The sequence below is a fragment of the Canis lupus genome, chromosome 5 (genome assembly GCF_003254725.2).
Source record: "Canis lupus dingo isolate Sandy chromosome 5, ASM325472v2, whole genome shotgun sequence".
Taxonomy (NCBI): domain Eukaryota; kingdom Metazoa; phylum Chordata; class Mammalia; order Carnivora; family Canidae; genus Canis; species Canis lupus.
Genome location: NC_064247.1, coordinates 77,681,929 through 77,701,696, shown reverse-complemented (window position 1 = coordinate 77,701,696; position 19,768 = coordinate 77,681,929). Strand labels below are relative to the sequence as shown.

The 19,768-nt window shown below is 35.3% G+C and overlaps 1 protein-coding gene and 1 non-coding gene across 2 annotated transcripts in view; both read left to right on the top strand.

Annotated features, from left to right (window-relative positions):
* The window catches only part of AP1G1 (adaptor related protein complex 1 subunit gamma 1), a 79,040-nt gene that overhangs the window by 40,869 nt on the left and 18,403 nt on the right, over positions 1 to 19,768 (top strand). Inside the window, exons 4-13 of the mRNA XM_025426741.3 lie at positions 1,400 to 1,541; positions 3,118 to 3,214; positions 4,573 to 4,649; positions 7,980 to 8,075; positions 8,520 to 8,600; positions 8,999 to 9,097; positions 11,509 to 11,564; positions 12,642 to 12,755; positions 16,599 to 16,739; positions 17,500 to 17,554. Of these exons, the coding sequence (XP_025282526.1) occupies positions 1,400 to 1,541; positions 3,118 to 3,214; positions 4,573 to 4,649; positions 7,980 to 8,075; positions 8,520 to 8,600; positions 8,999 to 9,097; positions 11,509 to 11,564; positions 12,642 to 12,755; positions 16,599 to 16,739; positions 17,500 to 17,554 (958 nt within the window). The remainder of the gene's footprint in view (positions 1 to 1,399; positions 1,542 to 3,117; positions 3,215 to 4,572; positions 4,650 to 7,979; positions 8,076 to 8,519; positions 8,601 to 8,998; positions 9,098 to 11,508; positions 11,565 to 12,641; positions 12,756 to 16,598; positions 16,740 to 17,499; positions 17,555 to 19,768) is intronic.
* Positions 13,035 to 13,119, top strand: LOC112647688 (small nucleolar RNA SNORD71). The gene has a single exon (XR_003128434.1). It is a non-coding gene; the product is annotated as a small nucleolar RNA SNORD71 (small nucleolar RNA).

Sequence of the window (19,768 nt, the reverse complement as noted above, 5' to 3'; positions counted from 1 at the left end):
AAGGATACTAAAATGCTCTTAAAGCTGATAGAAGTAGCATAACTCATACAATAATTTACTCTCTGAATAGTAAAAGTTGATTATAATATGTAATGAATTTACTAGTTCAAGCTTTTAATATTTCAGCTTTTCTGAAGGTATATTTCCTGGCTGATTTGTTAAATAATTTTATACAGTAATCAATGTCTGTTAGAAATAGAACCTTGTATATCTGTATTACCAGATACAGGGCCTCACTAAATATCTAGCATAGTTTGTTAAAGATGATTTAATTAGCGAGTTTTTTGTTTTTTTTTTAAGATTTTATTATTCATGAGAGACACAGAGAGAGAGAGAGAGGCAGAGACACAGACAGAGGGAGAAGCAGACTCCATGCAAGGAGCCTGATGTGGGACTCGATCCCCGGTCCCCAGGATCACACCCCGGGCCAAAGGCTGCGCTAAACCGCTGAGCCACCTGGGCAGCCCAGCCAATTTTTTTCTAGTTAATAATATTTTCCTCTTGATTACAAAAAATAAAAGTATAAAAATTAATACATCAAGGTTAATACTATACCATAAGGTTAGAGGTTTCAGAGTATTTCTGTTATGATATTTAAGTCTTCTTAAATGCTCTCCCTAGTAGTGGGGACCGTGTTTTCTGAATTTTTTTTTTTTAAGATTTGGTTCATGTATACATATAGTCGGTTTTTTTGGTAGTTAGTAGTGGAGCTTTTATTTTTTTTTTTAAGATTTTATTTATTTTTTTCTGTGAGAGGCACAGTGAGGCAGAGACATAGGCAGAGGGAGAAGCAGGCTCCATGCAGGGAAGTCTGATGCAGGGTTTGATATTACAACCCTGAGATCATGACATGAAACGAAATCAAGAGTCAGGTGCTTAACTTACTGAGCCATCCAGGCACCCCCACGGATCTTTTAAACATACAATATACAGTTGTGTTTCGCGTTTCTGTCTTTGTTGATTTTCACTTTCCGTGGTTTGCTGAATATTCTGGAGGTAGCTAGTTCGTTCTTTTCTTTTCTTTTCTTTTCTTTTCTTTTCTTTTCTTTTCTTTTCTTTTCTTTTCTTTCTTTCTTTCTTTCTTTCTTTCTTTCTTTCTTTCTTTCTTTCTTTCTTTCATTTTTGGTAGCTAGTTTTCAACAGATAACATGCTGTTTAATTTCTCTTTGGTATTTGGAAACGTGGAGTTATAAGCCTGTAGGAGGCACTGCCAGTCAGTTCACTGTATTGGTGATTTGTAATTAAGTTAAACATGTTTTTGCAAAATAATCCTATTCATTATTTTCTTTACTGGGAAAATTGTGAATCACTCAGAGCTACCTCATTAGATTGTGAAGCTTCTTTATGCTGAGCACCAGGCAAAGCATATTCATTTCTACCTTTTTCCTTTCTTTTGCAGTGATCTTAATCATAGCACGCAATATGTACAGGGGTTAGCACTTTGTACCCTCGGCTGCATGGGCTCTTCAGAGATGTGCAGAGATCTTGCAGGAGAGGTAGAGAAACTCCTGAAAACCTCCAATTCTTACTTAAGAAAAAAGGTAATGAAACCAAATGTCTGCATTTGGATTAGGGAATAATATGGAGATGAGGCAAATTTTCTTTGTTTGTTTTTTTTTTTTTTTTTTTTGAGGCAAAATTATTTTTGAGAGGTCTGGTGATATAACCTATCTTTCTCTGCAGTAAATATATTCTAAATAATTATATATGAATCAAGTGTTTACAAATCAAAATCTATTTTTATACTAATTTTGGAGGTGGGTTTTTTTAATTGGTGATTAACTTCAGTTGATAATTGTGAACACTTTAATTCTTCTCTTCATTCCTCTTTTTTTTTTCCAAGGAAATGATTTATAAACAAGCAAATGTTACTGAATTTCCTAGATACTTGATTACTTCCTAATTTATCAGATTCTAAATAGTATTAAAGTGATAACAGAATTTTAAGAATTTACTTTTTTTCTAATTAGTGCCTATGTCTCTGTATTAGTGCCTTTGAATCTCTGGAAGTGCAGTTCCATTGGGACCTAGATAATTATTAGAGAATGATCTAGAATACACTTTCTAAATTGATGTATTTAAATGGAATAGTAATAGAATACAATGATCTTGCTCTCTTATGCTTTTATATGTCGATAGAAACATTTTTTTGTTTTTGAAAGTTGTTCTTGAACCCTGTAATCTCCGTAAACAAGAGGTGTAAAATATAGAACTCTGAAGAAGTGAACACTTACTATTGCCTGGCTGATACTCACTGTGCCTCCACATTAATGGTGTGAGATGAGATGTTGCAAGGGCCATGCTGTTTTCCAGGATCATGGACTGTTAATGATGATTGTAAACCACAGCTAGTGCTTTCTCTTAAAGAATCAGTGGGCTGCTCTTGTTCAGAAAGTACATTATTTCATTAAATAAAACATTTTTGTGGATTGGAAAAAAAAATTTTCCCACAAATATAACTAGGGGAGAATTAGCTGAAATATTTTCTTGTTACTATATCTAAAGTTTTGTGGTATATAACTCCAGCAAATAGTAATTAAACTAATTTTTGGCCGGCATAATCAAAATCCGTCTTTGTACCTTTCTTTCCAGTGAACAAACCAAAACCATCCTTTTCTTTAGTAGAGACTATCTAATTATCAAATGATTTTCTTGATAGCAAAGAATGAATTGGGGAAGATATAGATATTATTAAAAGTAACAGCAGTAATATGTCATTCAATTGCATGGTGTTTTTATGAAACCTTTTGGTCATCTTAGAAGAATGAGTATCACAGATTAAGTCTATTTTTTACTGTGCGAAACTCCACATAAGTTATATTTAATTTGTTAGATAAATTCATATTAACCATAGTCTAGTCTAGGAACTTTTTGTCCACTTATTTAGTGGATTTATGAGCAAAGGGACAGGTGAGCTAAAAGTTCTCATTCATGAAATAGTATAAATTGGAAAGCCTTAACCAGTTAATATATAATAAATCTGATGTCTAACTTCATTCTTCTTTATTCTTTTAGTAGGTGAACTAGATGATAAGGTTTTTTGTTGGTGTTTTTTATAAGATTAGTTGCCCTGACTTAATTGAAATAAATCTTTTGTCCTTTTTATTTTTTTTATAGGCAGCACTATGTGCTGTTCATGTCATCAGGAAGGTTCCTGAACTTATGGAGATGTTTTTACCAGCAACAAAAAATTTATTGAATGAAAAGAACCATGGTAATGTGATTTGGATGCACTTGTGAAGTATTAAGGGAAAAGAGGCTCAGGCAGTGTTGGCCTTCTATTTCAGTGCAGTGGACTTGCCTTTTTACTGTGCTTAGGCTTTTCCAGGAAGGGCTGATGGGTCAAATCTTTGTTTTCTCATATCCTATTTTTATAATTAGAGATTGATTCCTTCATAGTAAACTCAGTTTTCATTTTCGGTCCTCTTTTACTATATTAAAAATACTGTGTTAAGTTGCTAATATTCATTGTAACTAATAAGTGATCCCAGCCTTGATTTCCATATGTAAAACACTTTGATTTCCTGGCTGTTTTATAATAGAAGAAAACGTTATTTTTTAATTGCATTGTAGGAGTATAAGATTGATGAAAATCCTTTGGGTTACTTGTAATAGGAATTGATAATGGGCACTCAGATATTTATATAAAATGAGAGAAATTAAATGGAACATGGCTGTCCTTTCCCAAACATTTTATTATTATTATTTTTTAAAGATTTTCTTTATTTATTAGAGAGCAGGAGAGAGAGTATGAGTCAGGGGGAGGGGCAGAGTGAGAGGGAAAAGCATACTCCTTGCTGAGCAGGGAGTCTGACAGGGGCTCTATCCCAGGACCCTGAGATCCTGTCCTGAGCCAAAGGTAGATATTTCACTGACTGAGCCACCCGACACCCCTCAAAACATTTTATTCTTATTTTGAAGTTAGTGAAACAAGTTAGTGAAAAGAAAATGCATGTGTCCTACTAAATGCTAAGAGAAAAAAATAGTAAGGTATATATAATTTGATTAATTCAGTCCTGTGCCTAGAAGGCTCAGAATAAACTTGTTGAACAAATAAATGGTTAGGGTACTTATTATTAGTGGAGACTATTGTGAGATCCTTTTTACTCACCCTGGAACAAGCATATTCACTTTGTAATCCATAATTACCTTGGAGTTTTGATTGATTTTATCTGGAAATTTAAAATCTTATTAAGATTTTTGCTTTTTAAGTGATCAGATCTCAGCTAATAGCTTATTAAATATGGGCCAGATGATACCTAGCTTATAGGGACTGTGAGCATGTCTTTATGGATATTCTCTAATGGAGAGACACTTGTGTTGGTTTTCATTTTTTAGCAGTTATGCTCACATAATTGTTAAAAATATTCTGATTTGATTGACTTGACCAGTATTAAATCAGGCATCTATTAAATACTTCCTTTGTATTCGCCTCAATGCTTAGCTTCTTTGGGAATTAAAAAAAGTAGCAATTATCCTTTTGGAATTGACCTTCAGAACTCAAAGCCTTGTTCTATGAAGTTGAATAATATATAGCCTCATTTTTAGTTTTTGTTTGCTCTTTTATTTCAGGTGTCCTTCACACATCTGTAGTCCTCCTCACAGAAATGTGTGAACGAAGCCCAGACATGCTTGCACATTTCAGAAAGGTAGGTATCATTCTGTATGCCTTTCTTGATTGAAAAATGATTTTTCTGAAAAGTATATGATTTTCCTCACTTATGAATTTTCTTTTGAAAAGAAGTTACAGAGCTGAATAAAGGACTTGACCAGCCCTGCTGTGTGGTAGGGCTGGAAGCCAGGTTTAGGCATATAAGAACTGGCAGTAATACAGTTGTTTTCCCTTTCATAATAGAAGTCTTCTCTCAGTGTTGGCAGACCTACCAAGCTCTCCTGTCCTTTATCTGCTGTTTTTACGCTGAAGTCAGGAAATGTAACCTGAGGTCAAATTACAAACAGGAATTGTGTGTGTGGGTGTGTGTGTGTGTTTAAAGGCAGGTTTTTTTTTTTTTTTTTTTTTTTAAAGGTGAAAACTGCAAAGTGAAATTTGTTTTTTGTTTTTTTGTGTTTTTTTTTTTTTTTTTTTTGTTTTTTTGTTTTTTTTTTTAAAGATTTTATTTATTTATTCATGATAGTTACACAGAGAGAGACAGAGAGGCAGAGACACAGGCAGAGGGAGAAGCAGGCTCCATGCAGGGAGCCCGATGTGGGACTTGATCCCAGGTCTCGAGGATCATGCTCTGGGCTGAAGGCGGCGCTAAACCGCTGAGCCACCCAGGCTTCCCGTGCAAAGTGAAATTTGACATTACTTTTATATAACACAGGGTCACTCTCTGTTCATTTTAGGCTGTTGACTAGTGATGGAAGTCTGGCTCTTCCAAGTTTCCTCTTCCCTTTTTTTACAGCATTATAAAATGGAAATTTTTGTTTTTTTCACTGGCTTTTGAAGACAGTAGTAAGGAGGCCTGGGAAAGACTGTACTTTGGGTAGTGACATGCATTTAATTCCTTTTATGCTGATCACTCAGTAAATGGGGATTACTTTGTATTTGAGATCTAATGAGGTTCTAAAAGCAGTTCTTTTTTGGCTTTTTTTCCCCCCTTAGATGTTCATGTCTTTATTAAATTATTGTAAAATAGTATGAGGCCTGTATCTGTCCCTAATGCTTGCTTTGTATGTTTTGTTCCTGTTGTCTGTTTGGAATCCTGCTGTATGTTAGAATGAAAAGGTAAGAATTAACCCTCTTTTAGATGGTGCATGCTGGCATTAGGTCCTTAGTAGCTTTTGTGCATCCATCCACAAATGTGGCTTTTAAAAATATACTAATGCTGAAGCTGTGCTTAATACTATGAGTTATTTGTTCAAGCATTTTTGGCTAACTCCCTAGTCCAGTTTTTTGTCTTGTCACTTCTCACTCCAAAGTCAGCCTTGGATTTCAGTTGCAGCCTTTCCTGAATTCTAAGCCTCCTTCTCTGCCTTTTCTTCATCTTCACTTGAGAAACTTTGAACAGTTTCCCAGTGTCTTTGGTGATGGCAATTCCAGATCAGTTTGGAGCCTTGGCACAAAACTCTGCTTCTTTTTGAAGTAGATATTTTAGAGCCATGTGTGGGTAACCTCATACTTTATAAAAAGCTCTGTATGTACTTCTGATCCCTCAGTTCAGACTTAGAGCTTTTATTTCCCCCTTACCTACACTTAATCTGCCTGGAAATTTTGAAATACGAAAAGGATCTTGAGGTAGAGTGGGTGGGCATCAACTGATTTTCATGGCTGCAGCCTTTCCCTTTGTCCTCTTATTTTGTTTGTCTTGTCATCAGTTTTAGTAACTTGCATTTTTGTCTGAAAAATAAAGCTGGGTTCCAAGAATTTGTATGCTAAGCATTTAGACATTTGTGCTTTTTGTCCCAGGGCAACTTTATGTGGTGTGCTGGTCTTTTGTCAGTGAATAAAAAAACTTCCAAAATTTAATAGCCCAAGGAAAAAAGACTTCTCCAAGAAATCAGATTAAACAAATAATTAGGGATATGTGTAATACAAAAAAGTAGACCTTTGGGAAGTATGGAGAGTGAGCCACTATTTGTGAAGAGCTTTGTAACTAGGTGGTCCAGGCTTTATTACATTGTAAAGGAGTTTGCAAATTTATACTATTCTTACCTCTAATATAAATCTCCCCACAGTTGGCAGATTTCATGGGGATTCTGTTTAGAATTTATAGGTCACCACCGTAACTTAGATTTGTTTTAATCTTGGAGCTACTGAAGTTAGAATTTTGTTTCGATGGCTTATGGATCACTTACTTTGAAATGTTATGGACATACTTCTTTAAATTCATACAGGTTATGTTCTTTTACGTTTAAAAGTGGCCTCAATGTTGTGAGTGCATACCTTGGTCTTTGTTTCAATTGTGATCCCCTTTTAGAGTTGGGCAGTAAAGAGGAACAGAGCCAGAACACAGAAGAAGGAACTGAGTTACCACAAATTGATTGGGGCTGTCCTGATTGCCTCCAAAAGAGATGCTATTCTCTTCACTTTGGACACTTGTTTTCTTAATTTTAGGTGATTAGAGTTTTTATAAACATAGCTCAATTGAGTTTTTAGTTAGAGCCTGTACATTTCTATTGTGGCACATTTTGGAATAGAGTTTAATAAGCACTTGATTAACAGAATGAAATGAATGATAATATTTAAAGCATTTAAAAAAATTCAGCGTAGCCATAAAATTGCTTCTACCATGTGTTAAGATTGTAAGGGCAAAGTAAAAGGACAGGAGGGGAATTCTGACTGTAAGGAATGTATATCATTAACAAGATGAGACAAGAAAGCAGGCAACAGGGTGTGTATAATTCAGTGCTGAAATAAAATTTTACCAAAAATTGTATCTTATGTGTTAAGAGTAGGAAATTATTCATGGCCTTGGTATCTTCTTAAGGTGAAAAATAGAATGTTTCATGTGTCTTTTCCATTTGGTTAGTGTTGGAGGCTTTTGTATTCCCTGTTGTTTGTTGGAAAAGAATATAACTAGCCCTATCTTAAGAGAAGTTTATTTTTAGACTGTAATTTTAATAAGATCATCAGTATTTTTGGTAATGTTTTATATTCAGATGTTTGGATAAAAACTGAACATGTTTGTGTTACCTAGGTATGTCAAATTCTGTAGAAGTAGAAATGCAGTATGCCCTGTGGGCATCTGTTTGACTTGGTTCCCATAGGCTTTCTGACCTCCTGTTATTTGTAGTTTCTTTGTATATATAACTCTGGAGTAAAAAAGTCATTTGTTTTTCCTTGAGATAAAATACATATTCCTTCTTGAGTTCTTGGCCTAAATACTCCTAAGTTATATTTATCAAGCATCAGCAGTATACCAGCATATGGCATCAGTAGAATTTTTTGGATTCAAACCCTTGACCCTTTTTAAAAGCCTATTCATGAGAAATTCTTTGATGTTCACTGTTATTTGATGCATCTTTCTTTTCTGCAGCTTGTGCCCCAATTAGTTCGTATTCTAAAGAACCTCATCATGTCGGGATATTCACCAGAACATGATGTTTCTGGTATCAGTGACCCCTTTTTGCAGGTGAGGTTGAAAGAAAATTTTGGAGAAATGAATGTAATACCTTTGGAATAGACTGTTTCTTTCGTCTTAAGTTTGTGTCAGAAATTTGGTAGTTAACTGATTAATTACATTGATATAGTAAATAGTGACAGTTCTACATTAATAGAATAAAATAAGTAATATGTAATAAGTACTCCATAGAGACTTGACTTATCAATATGATATGTCTACAGGTGGTAGTATACTTTAGCTGTGGAGTGATAAAATATGGGTTGTCTAATTACTTCATTCAGACATAGAAGTATATATTATTTCTCTAAAGATAATATTTAAAATTCTTCTGTTTGAATTATGACCATTTCTAGTGAGATCTAAGACTTCATTTAAGTTATTTGAGTTTCATACCAAGTCAGTTCCTTTGTGCCAGCCATAATTAGTAAACACTAATCATATTTTGCATACTAGGTACGAATTTTGCGGTTATTAAGAATTTTAGGACGAAATGATGATGACTCAAGTGAAGCTATGAATGATATATTAGCACAGGTGAGTAGATTCAATCTGTATTATATTATTATTTTTTAAAGATTTTATTTATTCATTTATGAGAGACTCAGAGAGTCAGAGACATAGACAGAAGGAGAAGCAGGCTCCTCACAGGGGGCCTGACGTGGGACTCAATCCCTAGACCCAGGATCGTGGCCTGAGCTGAAGGCAGATGCTCAACTGCTGAGCCACCCAGGCATCCCTCAATCTGCATTATTTTAAATCTTCATTTTAGTGGAGCGGGAAGTAGAGCGATGGTGGTTAGATGGAACAATACTTGTCTTTCTTGATTGGTGGCTGTAATCAGTCACAAAATGGCTCTTGTTACTTCTGGATATTTTTCAGAAGTGTTTTTTTTTTTTTTATCACTTATATACTGCCTTCTTGTGACTTTGCAGGTTGCCACAAATACGGAGACTAGTAAAAATGTAGGAAATGCTATTCTTTATGAAACGGTTTTGACTATCATGGATATTAAGTCAGAGAGTGGACTGCGAGTAAGTCTTTTAACTTTTTTCCTAAACATTTCAGTTAAAATAAATAACTTAGACATGAGTACTTTAGAAATGAATTGCATTTGGAAATTATCTTTTAAGAAAGTGATGCAGAATGTATAATGCTGTGTTTTGGTATTTGAAGTAACATTTCTTCCATTGACGGTTTTTAATACTGATTATAATAAAGTTTGGAAGCTCTTACATATAGTTAGATATATACAAACTGTTGGGTGAAGGGAATATTTCAAAGAAGCTTTTACTAGAGCCATGATTTGAATTATATTCTTCACTTCAAACAAGACATCATATTTGAGCTAATTTGTTTTTCATAAGTATTTGTGTTTTTTTTAAAGAAATGAACACTTAAACAGTAACAAAGGTATGTAGGGAGGGAAATGTTTGCTGGTTGCTTTCATGTTCTAGTGGGGAGTACAGTTATCCTTTTCTCATGTATTTTTTTCAGAAATTTAAAAATGTGTCTGTATATGTATATTTCTTCTCTTCCTCACTTTTAAAAACCTTTGTTTTGGTAATTTAGAGTTCTAGAAAAGTTGCAAAAATAGTTCCGAGTTCCCATATATCTTTCACTCAGTTTTATGAGTGTTAACATTGTGCATAACTAGAGATAATTATAAAAACTAAGAAGTTAATATTGGTACCATACTAAATTACAGAATTTAATCAGATTTCAACAATTTTCCTACTTCTGCCCTTTTTCTGTTTGAGGAGCCAGTCCTTGATCCCACGGTGCATTTAATTGTCATGTCTTCTTAGCATCCTCCAACATGCAGCAGTTCCTCTGTCTTTCCTTGCCTTTCATGACTTTGACACTTTTGAAGAGTACTGATCAGTTACTTTGTAGAATGTCCTCAATTTGGCTCTCTCTGATTTTCTCATAATTAGATTGAGGTTATGCTTTTTTTGGCAAGACCACCACAGAAGTGATGTGCCCTTCTCAGTATCATATCAGGAGGTACATGCTATCTATCTTTCTCATTACTGGTGATATTAACCTTGATCATTTGGTTAAGGTGGTGTCTCTTGTGTCTCTCCACTGTAGAGTTATTATTTTCTCCTTTGTAGTTAAAAATACTTTGAGGGAGACACTTTGGACTATGCAAATACCCTGGTCTTAGACTTTTTGCTCACCAATTTTAGTATCCATCAGAGAATCTTGTCTGCTGTAGTTATTAGGGTGGTGTTCCAATGATACTTTTCTATTCGCCTTATTTATTCCTCATTAAATAATTGGAATTTTTCTGTAAGGAGAATTCTCCCTCATGAATTTATTTGTTCTTTCAATCACTTAATCATTTAATGGAAGAAAGAATTGCTAGTCATAGCCTTGTAAGAAACAGATTTACTAAATACAGTCCATTATTTGTATACAGTTCTTTTTGTCTTTAACATTCCAGTATCCAAATAACTTAACCAAAATTACTTAGGTTAGCTTTCTTCCTCTCCTTCCCTTTCAAGCAAAGTGATAATGTATCATATATATTGTCCTGCACCTTATTCTTTTCCCTAACATTATCTTGGAGCTAGTCCATATTCATGTTATAGAGACCATTCCCATTAAAATAAAATGATGGTGGAATATACATAATATAAAAATTAGCATTTTTAAGTCTGTAGTTCAGAGACATTAGGTATATTCACATTGTTTTGCAACCACTACCACCACCACTGTTTATTTTCTCAACTTCTTTGTCTTCCCAAGTTGAAACTATGTATCCATTAAACAATAACTTTCCATTATTCCCTACCTTCAACACCTGTCTACCATCATTTTACCTTCTGTCTCTGTGAATTTGACTATTCTAGATACCTCATGTAAGTGGAATCATACAGTATTGTCCTTTTGTAGCTGACTTTTCACTTAATCATGATGTCTTCAAGGTTCATCCATGTTGTAGCATGTGTCAGAATCCTAATGGCTGCATGATATTCCATTGTGTGGATGTACCATGGTATACTTAGCAAATTTGCTATAAATGGACACTTAAGATGTCCCCAATCATTTGTGATTACAGATAATGTTGCAGTAGATTCTTGTGCATATGTACAAGTGTGTTTGTCAGATAATTTCTAGAAGTGGAATTGTTGAAGCAGAGGAGTTACTCAGATATGCATAATTATTGCCAGATTTTTCTCCAGTGAGGCTTTGCCAATATTATTCCTCCACTAACAAGAATTTAAAACATAATCTTCCAGCAATTACTGTTGAAATAGAATATGATTTTAAGAGTTTGCCTTCGGATTTTTTGTTTTGTTTTGTGCTAGCCATCTATAGAAATACCATCTATTTCACTTTTAAATAGTTTGCGCGATCAGAGGCCAGGAGGTGTGATCCTTAAACAATATAAATGTTTAGTTTTCTTAGATTTTTAACCTATGCTATTTCTCTTTAGGTCCTAGCCATAAATATCCTGGGTCGTTTCTTATTGAACAACGACAAGAATATTAGGTAAGTCAATTGGAAAATATCGTGTATCTTGGTATTACATGGTATTTTCAAGAGTGACTTTGCTCAAGATTGCACATGTATTGAGTGACATATCTAGAACTTCAACTCAGGATTTTAATTTTTGGTCTTAAAACTACTATTTTGTAAAGAATTTGAGGATATGCCTTATGACTTAACTCTTACTTTTGTTTACATTGTCAATTTTGGAGTCAGCAAACTTTCTGTGAAAGACCAGATGGTTAATATTTTAGGCTCTGTGGGCCTTAGGGTTTCTGTGGCAACTATTCAAAACTCTGGATCTTGGTATGAAAGCAGTCATAGACTATGTAAGTGATGAATGGCTGTGTTCCAATAAAACTCATTTATAGAACCATACAGCAGAGGGGCTAGAGTCTTGTAGGTAGAGGCTGTGGCTTGCAAATTAAGAAAAATATAACATTTTGTGTCACAGACTTGGAATGTGTTTGTGAACTCCAGCTAATTTTTTTAAGTAGGTGAATTTATCAGTATTTTATTTTGTTACTTTGTGTAGTATACCCTGCTTGCCCTTTTTCCTGTTTTAATCAGGAGAAAATGTTGTTTCTTATCATGTTGAGCATTTGAAAATGTGTAAATAATCATTGTGATACCCTGAATTATCTCCCCCTTCCAAAAGAATTTTTAAATACTTGAATCTTAAATTCAGATTTAATAGGGGGAGTTTGGTGCTAGTATCAAAAGCAAAGAAAATATAAATGGTAACATTGAAATCAATTCCTCTTGCATTTTGGGGCTGTGGAAAGGCATACTATGTGCTTTTCTTGTACTACTTGGAAGAATTTGAAAGAATGGAATCATGTACTTTTAGAATTTAAATGGACTTGACCATGAATGCAAATCTAAATCCTCCTGGTTACCACTACTTTATATTATAATGTCTTTTATGCCTTTAAGATGTTACCATTATACTCTCTAATTCTGTCTTGTCTTTTAAATGCTTAAAACATATTTAAATCATCTTTGTCATTATTTAAGTAGAGAAGAACTATCCTGAATTTTACATTTTAATTCTGTCTTCTGCAACTTTGTTTCATCCAGATACGTAGCTTTGACATCTTTGTTGAAGACTGTGCAGACAGATCATAATGCAGTACAGAGGCACAGAAGCACAATTGTGGACTGTTTAAAGGATTTGGATGTCTCAATAAAACGGTAACAGATTATTGATAGTTCTTCCCCCCCCCCCACCTGATAACTTTCATAATAGTTTTAAGAATGAAGATGTTGACATTTGTTTATTTAGTCATTATTTTCACAGATGAACTCTGCTGAGTAAATTCTTTTTAAGAAAGGATTGGCAAGGAGGAGGTTAGGTCAGTGAAGGAGGCCGATCAGGGATACTGAAGTGCACGCTAAAGTCCGCCTTGATTCTTTATGATAAACAGGTACAGATAAGCTGGCAGTAGTCTGCCTAACAGAGGTGCTGTGCTCTGTGTGCTGGAGGATGAAAATACGGAGTGATCCATCGGCTAAGTGTTTTATCACAATGCTGAAACTCAGTTGCTGACAGCACACATTTTCTCACAGTACTCACACCCCACGATACTAGAAGTAGCCATGTTTTTTAGGACAGTGTGTTAGGAATGACTGTTAGGCAGCAGGTGGCAATTTGAAAATGCATAAATTCTTTTCCTGGATGGATTAACTCTATTGATTCTATTGGAAGAACTGGAGATGTTTGTAAAACCTAGTTAGAGTTGGCTTCAGTGAACTTTTGGTTCTGTGTTCAAATTCAGAATAAATTAGATTTGGAATGATCTCTGAACTCATTCATTTAACAAATATCTATTGATATTGAGTTCCTTTTATTTTTATTTTTTCTTTTATTTTTATTTATTTTTTATTTTTTTTAAAGATTTTATTCATTCATGAGAGACACACACAGAGAGAGAGAGAGAGAGAGAGAGAGCCACAGACAGAGGGAGAGGCAGGCTCCATGCAGGGAGCCCGGCGTGGGACTCAATCCTGGGTCCCCAGGATCAGGCCCTGGGCTGAAGGCAGTGCTAAACCGCTGAGCCACCGGGGCTGCCCTCCTTTTATTTTTAGAAAGCAGATGCTAAGTGTGTGAGCAATTTAAAGATAGACCTAAACTAAAAAAAAAAAAAAAAGGTAGACCTAAACTCAGCAACATTAACTCACCTAGTACTTTGCATAGGATTTATTTTAATTGAAAAAAAAATTTTTTTTAAAGATTTTATTTTTAAGTGATCTCTATACCCAATGTGGGCCTTGAACCTACAACCCTATAGTCTTGCATGCTCCACCAACTGAGCCAGCCAGGTGCCCAGGATTTTTTGGGCTAGGGAGTGCTTTGCTCAGGATTTATAAGCCTGTCAGTTGATTCTCAGAGCAAGCCAATGAGACGGATCAGACAATTACTTCTACCCCCACTTAACAGATTAGTTAAAATACAGTCCCAAAGGAATCAAATGATTCCTCTAAACCTGCCCCCCTGTATGGGGCAGACCTGGGAATAGAAATTAGACCTTCTGACTCCTGTGTTGTTTTTCTATTACTCGTGACGGGGCTTTGCTTTTCAAAAGTAAAACCTGTGTCTTCTTGACAGTCTATTTAAGGAGCTCTGACTCTGTAAATAAAATCTTAAAAAAAAAAAAAAGAAAAGAAAAGAAAAAGAAAAAGGCAGCCAGGTGGCTCGGCGGTTTAGCGCCACCTTCGGTCCAGGATGTGGTCCTGGAGACCTTGGATTGAGTCCCATGTCGGGCTCCCTGCATGGAGCCTGCTTCTCCCTCTGCCTGTGTCTCTACCCCTGCCCCCACCCTCTCTCTTTGTCTCTCTCTCTCTGTCTCTCTGTGTCTCTCATGAGTGAATAAATAAAATCTTTAAAAAAAAAAAAAAAAAAAAAGGATCTCTGACTCTGGATCCCAAGTGCTTCATTTCAAATCTTGGTTCTGACCATTTATTCATTCATTCATTCATTCATTCATTCATTCGAGACCCAGAGAGAGGCAAGAGACATAGGCAGAAGGAGAAGCAGTCTCCTCACAGGGAGCCTGATGTGGGACTCCATCCCCAAACTAGGATCATGCCCTGAGCCAAACCCAGAAGCTCAACCACTCAGCCACCCAGGCATCCCAGGCTCTGTCCTTATTAAACTTGGTTTGGTTGCTTACCCTTTCTCTGCCTCACATATGTAAAATGCAAATAGAAGAGCACCCATTTGTAAAGGTTATGCAGGATTATGTAGATTATTATATATAAAGTACTTATTCATTATGTGAGAATTAGCTACTATTATATTCCTGTTAAGATTGAATGTTATTTATAGATGAGCTTAGAAAGTATTTCCTACTTATTAAATTGGTATATATTTTTTAAAGATTTTATTTATTTATTCATGAGAAACAGAGGTGGGGGGGGCAGAGACGTAGGCAGAGGGAGAAGCTGGCTACATGCCGGGAAGCCTGATGTGGGAGTTGATCCCAGGACCGCGGGATCATGCCCTGAGCCAAAGGCAGATGCTCAACTGCTGAGCCATCCAGGTGTTCCCCCCCACCGCCCTTTTTTTTGAAGATTTTATTTATTTATTCATGAGAGAAAGAGAGGCAGAGATGTAGGCAGAGGGAGAAGCAGGCTCCATGCAGGGAGCCTGATGTGGGACTTGATCCCAGGACCCCAGAATTACGCCCTGAGCCAAAGGCACTGAGCCACCCAGGCATCCCTGAATTGGTATTTTGAAAGTCAGTTTATATACCATGTTTGAAATTATTAACCAAATATAAAAAGATGCATGCTGTAATCTTCTTTTATATGTTAAACATTTCTGTTTTGCCTTGGTAGCCAAGTTTGATAGGCAGTTACAGAAACTCTTATTTGCCCACATAGCACATGCCCTTCTTCCCTTTGCCATGGCCCTCATTTTCACTTTCATTGTCACTCCCACAGCTTTATTGAGATAAAATTAACATAAACATTGTGTTTGAGGGATCCCTGGGTGGCGCAGCGGTTTAGCGCCTGCCTTTGGCCCAGGGCGCGATCCTGGAGACCCAGGATCGAATCCCACGTCGGGCTCCTGGTGCATGGAGCCTGCTTCTCCCTCTGCCTGTGTCTCTGCCTCTCTCTCTCTCTCTGTGTGACTATCATAAATAAATAAAAATTAAAAAAAAAAACACATTGTGTTTGAGATGTACATTGCATTGATTTGATATATATTGTAAAATAGTTACTACCATAGCATTAGTTAACACTTGTGTAATACCACATAGTTCTTTCTTTTTTGTGGTGAGAATATTTAAGATCTACTCTCTTTGCAACTTTCAAGTATATAATACATTAGTATTATTATTATTGATTTTTGCCATCATGCTGTACATTAGATCCCCAGAACTTACTCATTTTGTAGCTGAAGTTTATACTTTTTGACTAACATCTCCTCTTTCTCCTCACCCTGAGACTTTGGTAATTAGCCACCATTCTAGTCTGTTTCTGTGCTTTTGGCTTTTTTAGCTTCTAGCTGTAAGTGACATCATACAGTATTTGTTTTTCTCTGACTTATTTTGCTTGCCGTAATGTCCTCAAGGCGTCTTTTTATTCCAATTTTCTATATCTTGATGTAGACTATAATTTTAAACAGAAGTGGGTGTAATAAAAGAATATGGTGGCTTTATCACATTTTTAAGGAATAATGCAAAGAGGTATTATCATTGGGTAATTTTGTTGCTTCTCTTTTTGAGCCTTTTAACTATTCTGAATTTCCACTTCATAGTATAGACTGTTGAACCTAAATTATGTTTTTGGTCATGAGTTAGGTATCTTTTAGAGCTTTTTGAAGAAAAGTGTTGAATGAAAATTCAAAATGTTAAAACTAACTTTGATAACTTTGGTTATCTTGTGTATGAGATTGGAATCACAAGATCGTGGAAGAACATCCAATACATCTGCCAGTACTTGATGTTCAGAAATAACACACCTGGGTCTTTGTTTCTTTCTTACTATAAATATCATAACTTTTTATTTTTTACTTTTTCCCTCTGCAAGGCGTGCAATGGAATTGAGTTTTGCCCTGGTAAATGGGAATAATATACGAGGCATGATGAAGGAATTACTTTATTTTCTGGATTCATGTGAGCCAGAATTTAAAGCAGACTGTGCATCTGGAATCTTTCTTGCTGCAGAAAAGTAAGATTTTTACTTTTATTCGTAAAAGATGCTTGGAACTTTTGGAAAGCACCTTTACAACATGGGGGAAAATGTTGTAAACCTATTTAAAATGTGTAATGTTTATTTCAGGCTCCCAGTTAGAAATTTGCTTCATTAGAAGGCCATTCTAGTCAGTATTTAAGTATACTTTGGTTTTAAGTAAAACCAAAAACCTCTACTTTTATAAAATCTTTTATATTCTTTAATTTCTCATCTATGAAGAGAGGATAGAAAAGTTTTTGTTTGTGTTTTTTTTGGTAGAGAATAGAAGAACTATACCATCATAGCACCTAAATTGTGTTTTTTTTGTAAAACTTTTAGGAAGAAGTACCTCAATTTTAGTAGAATGGTTATTTCTTTTTCCCTTCTGCCCTATGAATTTAAGGGACTGAGTTTCTAGTCCTAGTGTTGCCTGGGTTTGGGAACAGTCCTTTTTCTTCTTTCTTCTCTGCCCTCCTGCTTTATCGTTATGATTTGTTTTCTGAAAAAGTGGAGATGGAGTCCCATGTCTCAGCTCAGTAACTCCTCTTGCAGTTATAATGTGAAACTTCTGAGTTTCTGTACCATTTCATTACCCTTTGAAATGAGGTAGCTGCTAGATTTGAAGATAAAATGTGTCCAAAAATAATCACTTTACCAGTCAACCTAAAGAAGATATAGGACAGGATTTTTGAAAGTCACTGAGCATAGACTAGTTCCCAGATTTTAATTGTTTCATCTGGTGCAATTATTTTCCCAGGTATGCACCTTCCAAACGGTGGCATATAGACACGATTATGCGTGTTCTGACAACGGTAAGTAGTGTTTTTTTTAGTCCACATATACTATGCACTAGATGTACTGGTTAATGAGCCCTTGTTCTCATGAAACTTACACATTTTACTTCTAGTGAGGGAGTAGGAAATTCATGGGGAAATATGTAGTATCCTGTTAGGCAGGAAAAAAAATACTGTGAGAAACACTGAAGCGGCATGAAGGACTATAGCAATGGCGGGGAGAGTAAGAATATGGGGCATTGGGCCAAGTTTTTTAGGTGGAGAAGTCAGGGCATGTCGCTCAGAGAAGGAAACGCTTGAGGAGAGATTTCAGTGAAATGAGGAGCCATGCTAAGGTTTGGGGGAACAGCGAGTGTTACAAAGCCCTTAAGTAGCAACAAGTATGGCCTGCTTGGAGAGCTTTAAGAAAATGAATGAAGCCAGTAGCATGAGAGGCAGAGAACAGTAGGACTGAAGCAGGGACTAGATTATATAGGTCCTCAGAGGAGTTTGGAAATTGTTTTTTGTTTTTTTAAAAAAGCCATTGGAGGGTTTTGAATGAATAAATTTATTCTGGATTTAAAATTATGGTTTTATAAGATATTCTTTCTTTGGCAGTTGTCCAGAGTTTTAGAGCTTCCCTGTTTATCATTCAGTTAATAGGCATTACAGATTTAATCAAAATGAAAGAACAGTGGCATTTATTTTTTTATTTTTTATTTTTTATTTTTATTATTATTATTTTTTTAATTTTTATTTATTTATGATAGTCACACAGAGAGAGAGAGAGAGAGAGGCAGAGACACAGGCAGAGGGAGAAGCAGGCTCCATGCACCGAGAGCCCGATGTGGGATTCGATCCCGGGTCTCCAGGATCGCGCCCTGGGCCAAAGGCAGGCGCCAAACCGCTGCGCCACCCAGGGATCCCGAACAGTGGCATTTAAAGAAAACATAACTGCTATGTGTAATTGTTGCCACCAGGAATAGCTGCAATAAAGGGAAACTTTCACAGATTTATCACATTAAAAATTGAAACACACATAGCAAAAGGAAAAAAAACCTACAGAGTTAAAAGGCAAAGGCAACTAGGAGAAAAATATTGTAACATATGACAGCATGTTAATATCTTTAATCTATAAATAATTTACAATTAATAGGAAAAATCAAACATTGTAATGGAAAAATTGACATTTCAACAGACATTTCACAAAAGAAGAAATGGCTAATTAATTTTGAAAAATACCCTTATTAATAAAGAAATAGTAAAATTATAAGTGAGGTATCCTTTTTTACTTGTCATACTTTTTAATCTAATTCCTAGTGTTAATTAGGAAATGAAGAAATAGGCAGTACTCTCCACTTCATAGTGGGTATAAAATGTTGCCACCTTTCTAGAATTATACTCGGGTACGTGGGCCAAAATCAAGAGTCAGACACTTAACCGAGCCACCCATGCGCCCCTAGTTTGTACCTTTTTTTTTTTTTTTTTGGTACCTTTTAACTCATCAATTCTCTTTAGGAATTTATCTTGGAAAAATTCAAGGACAACAAGTATACAAAAATGTATATACAAAGATGTTCATCCCAATCTTGTTTTTTAATGGGAGAAAACTGGGAAAAACTACAAGTCTGCAAATGGTCCTTGGTTAAGCAAGTTATAAAACATCTGTAGGAAGGAATGATATCGTTAAAATTGTGTGTGTATGTATGCTTGTTGCTGTGGAATTCTGTCTGTGACATGCTAGTTTTCTAGTTTATTTGAATTAATTTTGTAAAAATGTTAATAAATGCACTTAATGGGAAAACTATATTTTAACAAAAGGTATGAATCAGGATACAGTTTATTAGTTTCTGTAAGGCTCAAAAGAAGAGAACAATTAGAGCTCCTGAAGAAAAGTGTTGTCAAAATTTAAACCATTCTTTTTTTAATGCTCCTACTTTTCATTTTTCCAGTTGACTTAGGTAATCTTATTATGGTCTTGTGATTTTTCCTCTTTAACCTATTGATGTGCTGGATCAAAAATTAATTGATTTTTGAATGTTGAACTAACTAACCTTCCATACCTGGAATAAATCCCACATGGTTGTGCTGTACAGTTCTTTTTATACATTGTTGTATTTGATTTGCTGATATATTTTTTTAAGGATTTTTACATCCGTATTCATGAGAGATACTGGTCTATAATTTTCTTTGACCTAAGTGTTGTTTAGTTGTTTAATTTCCGAATATTTTGGGGTTTCTTAGCTATCTTTG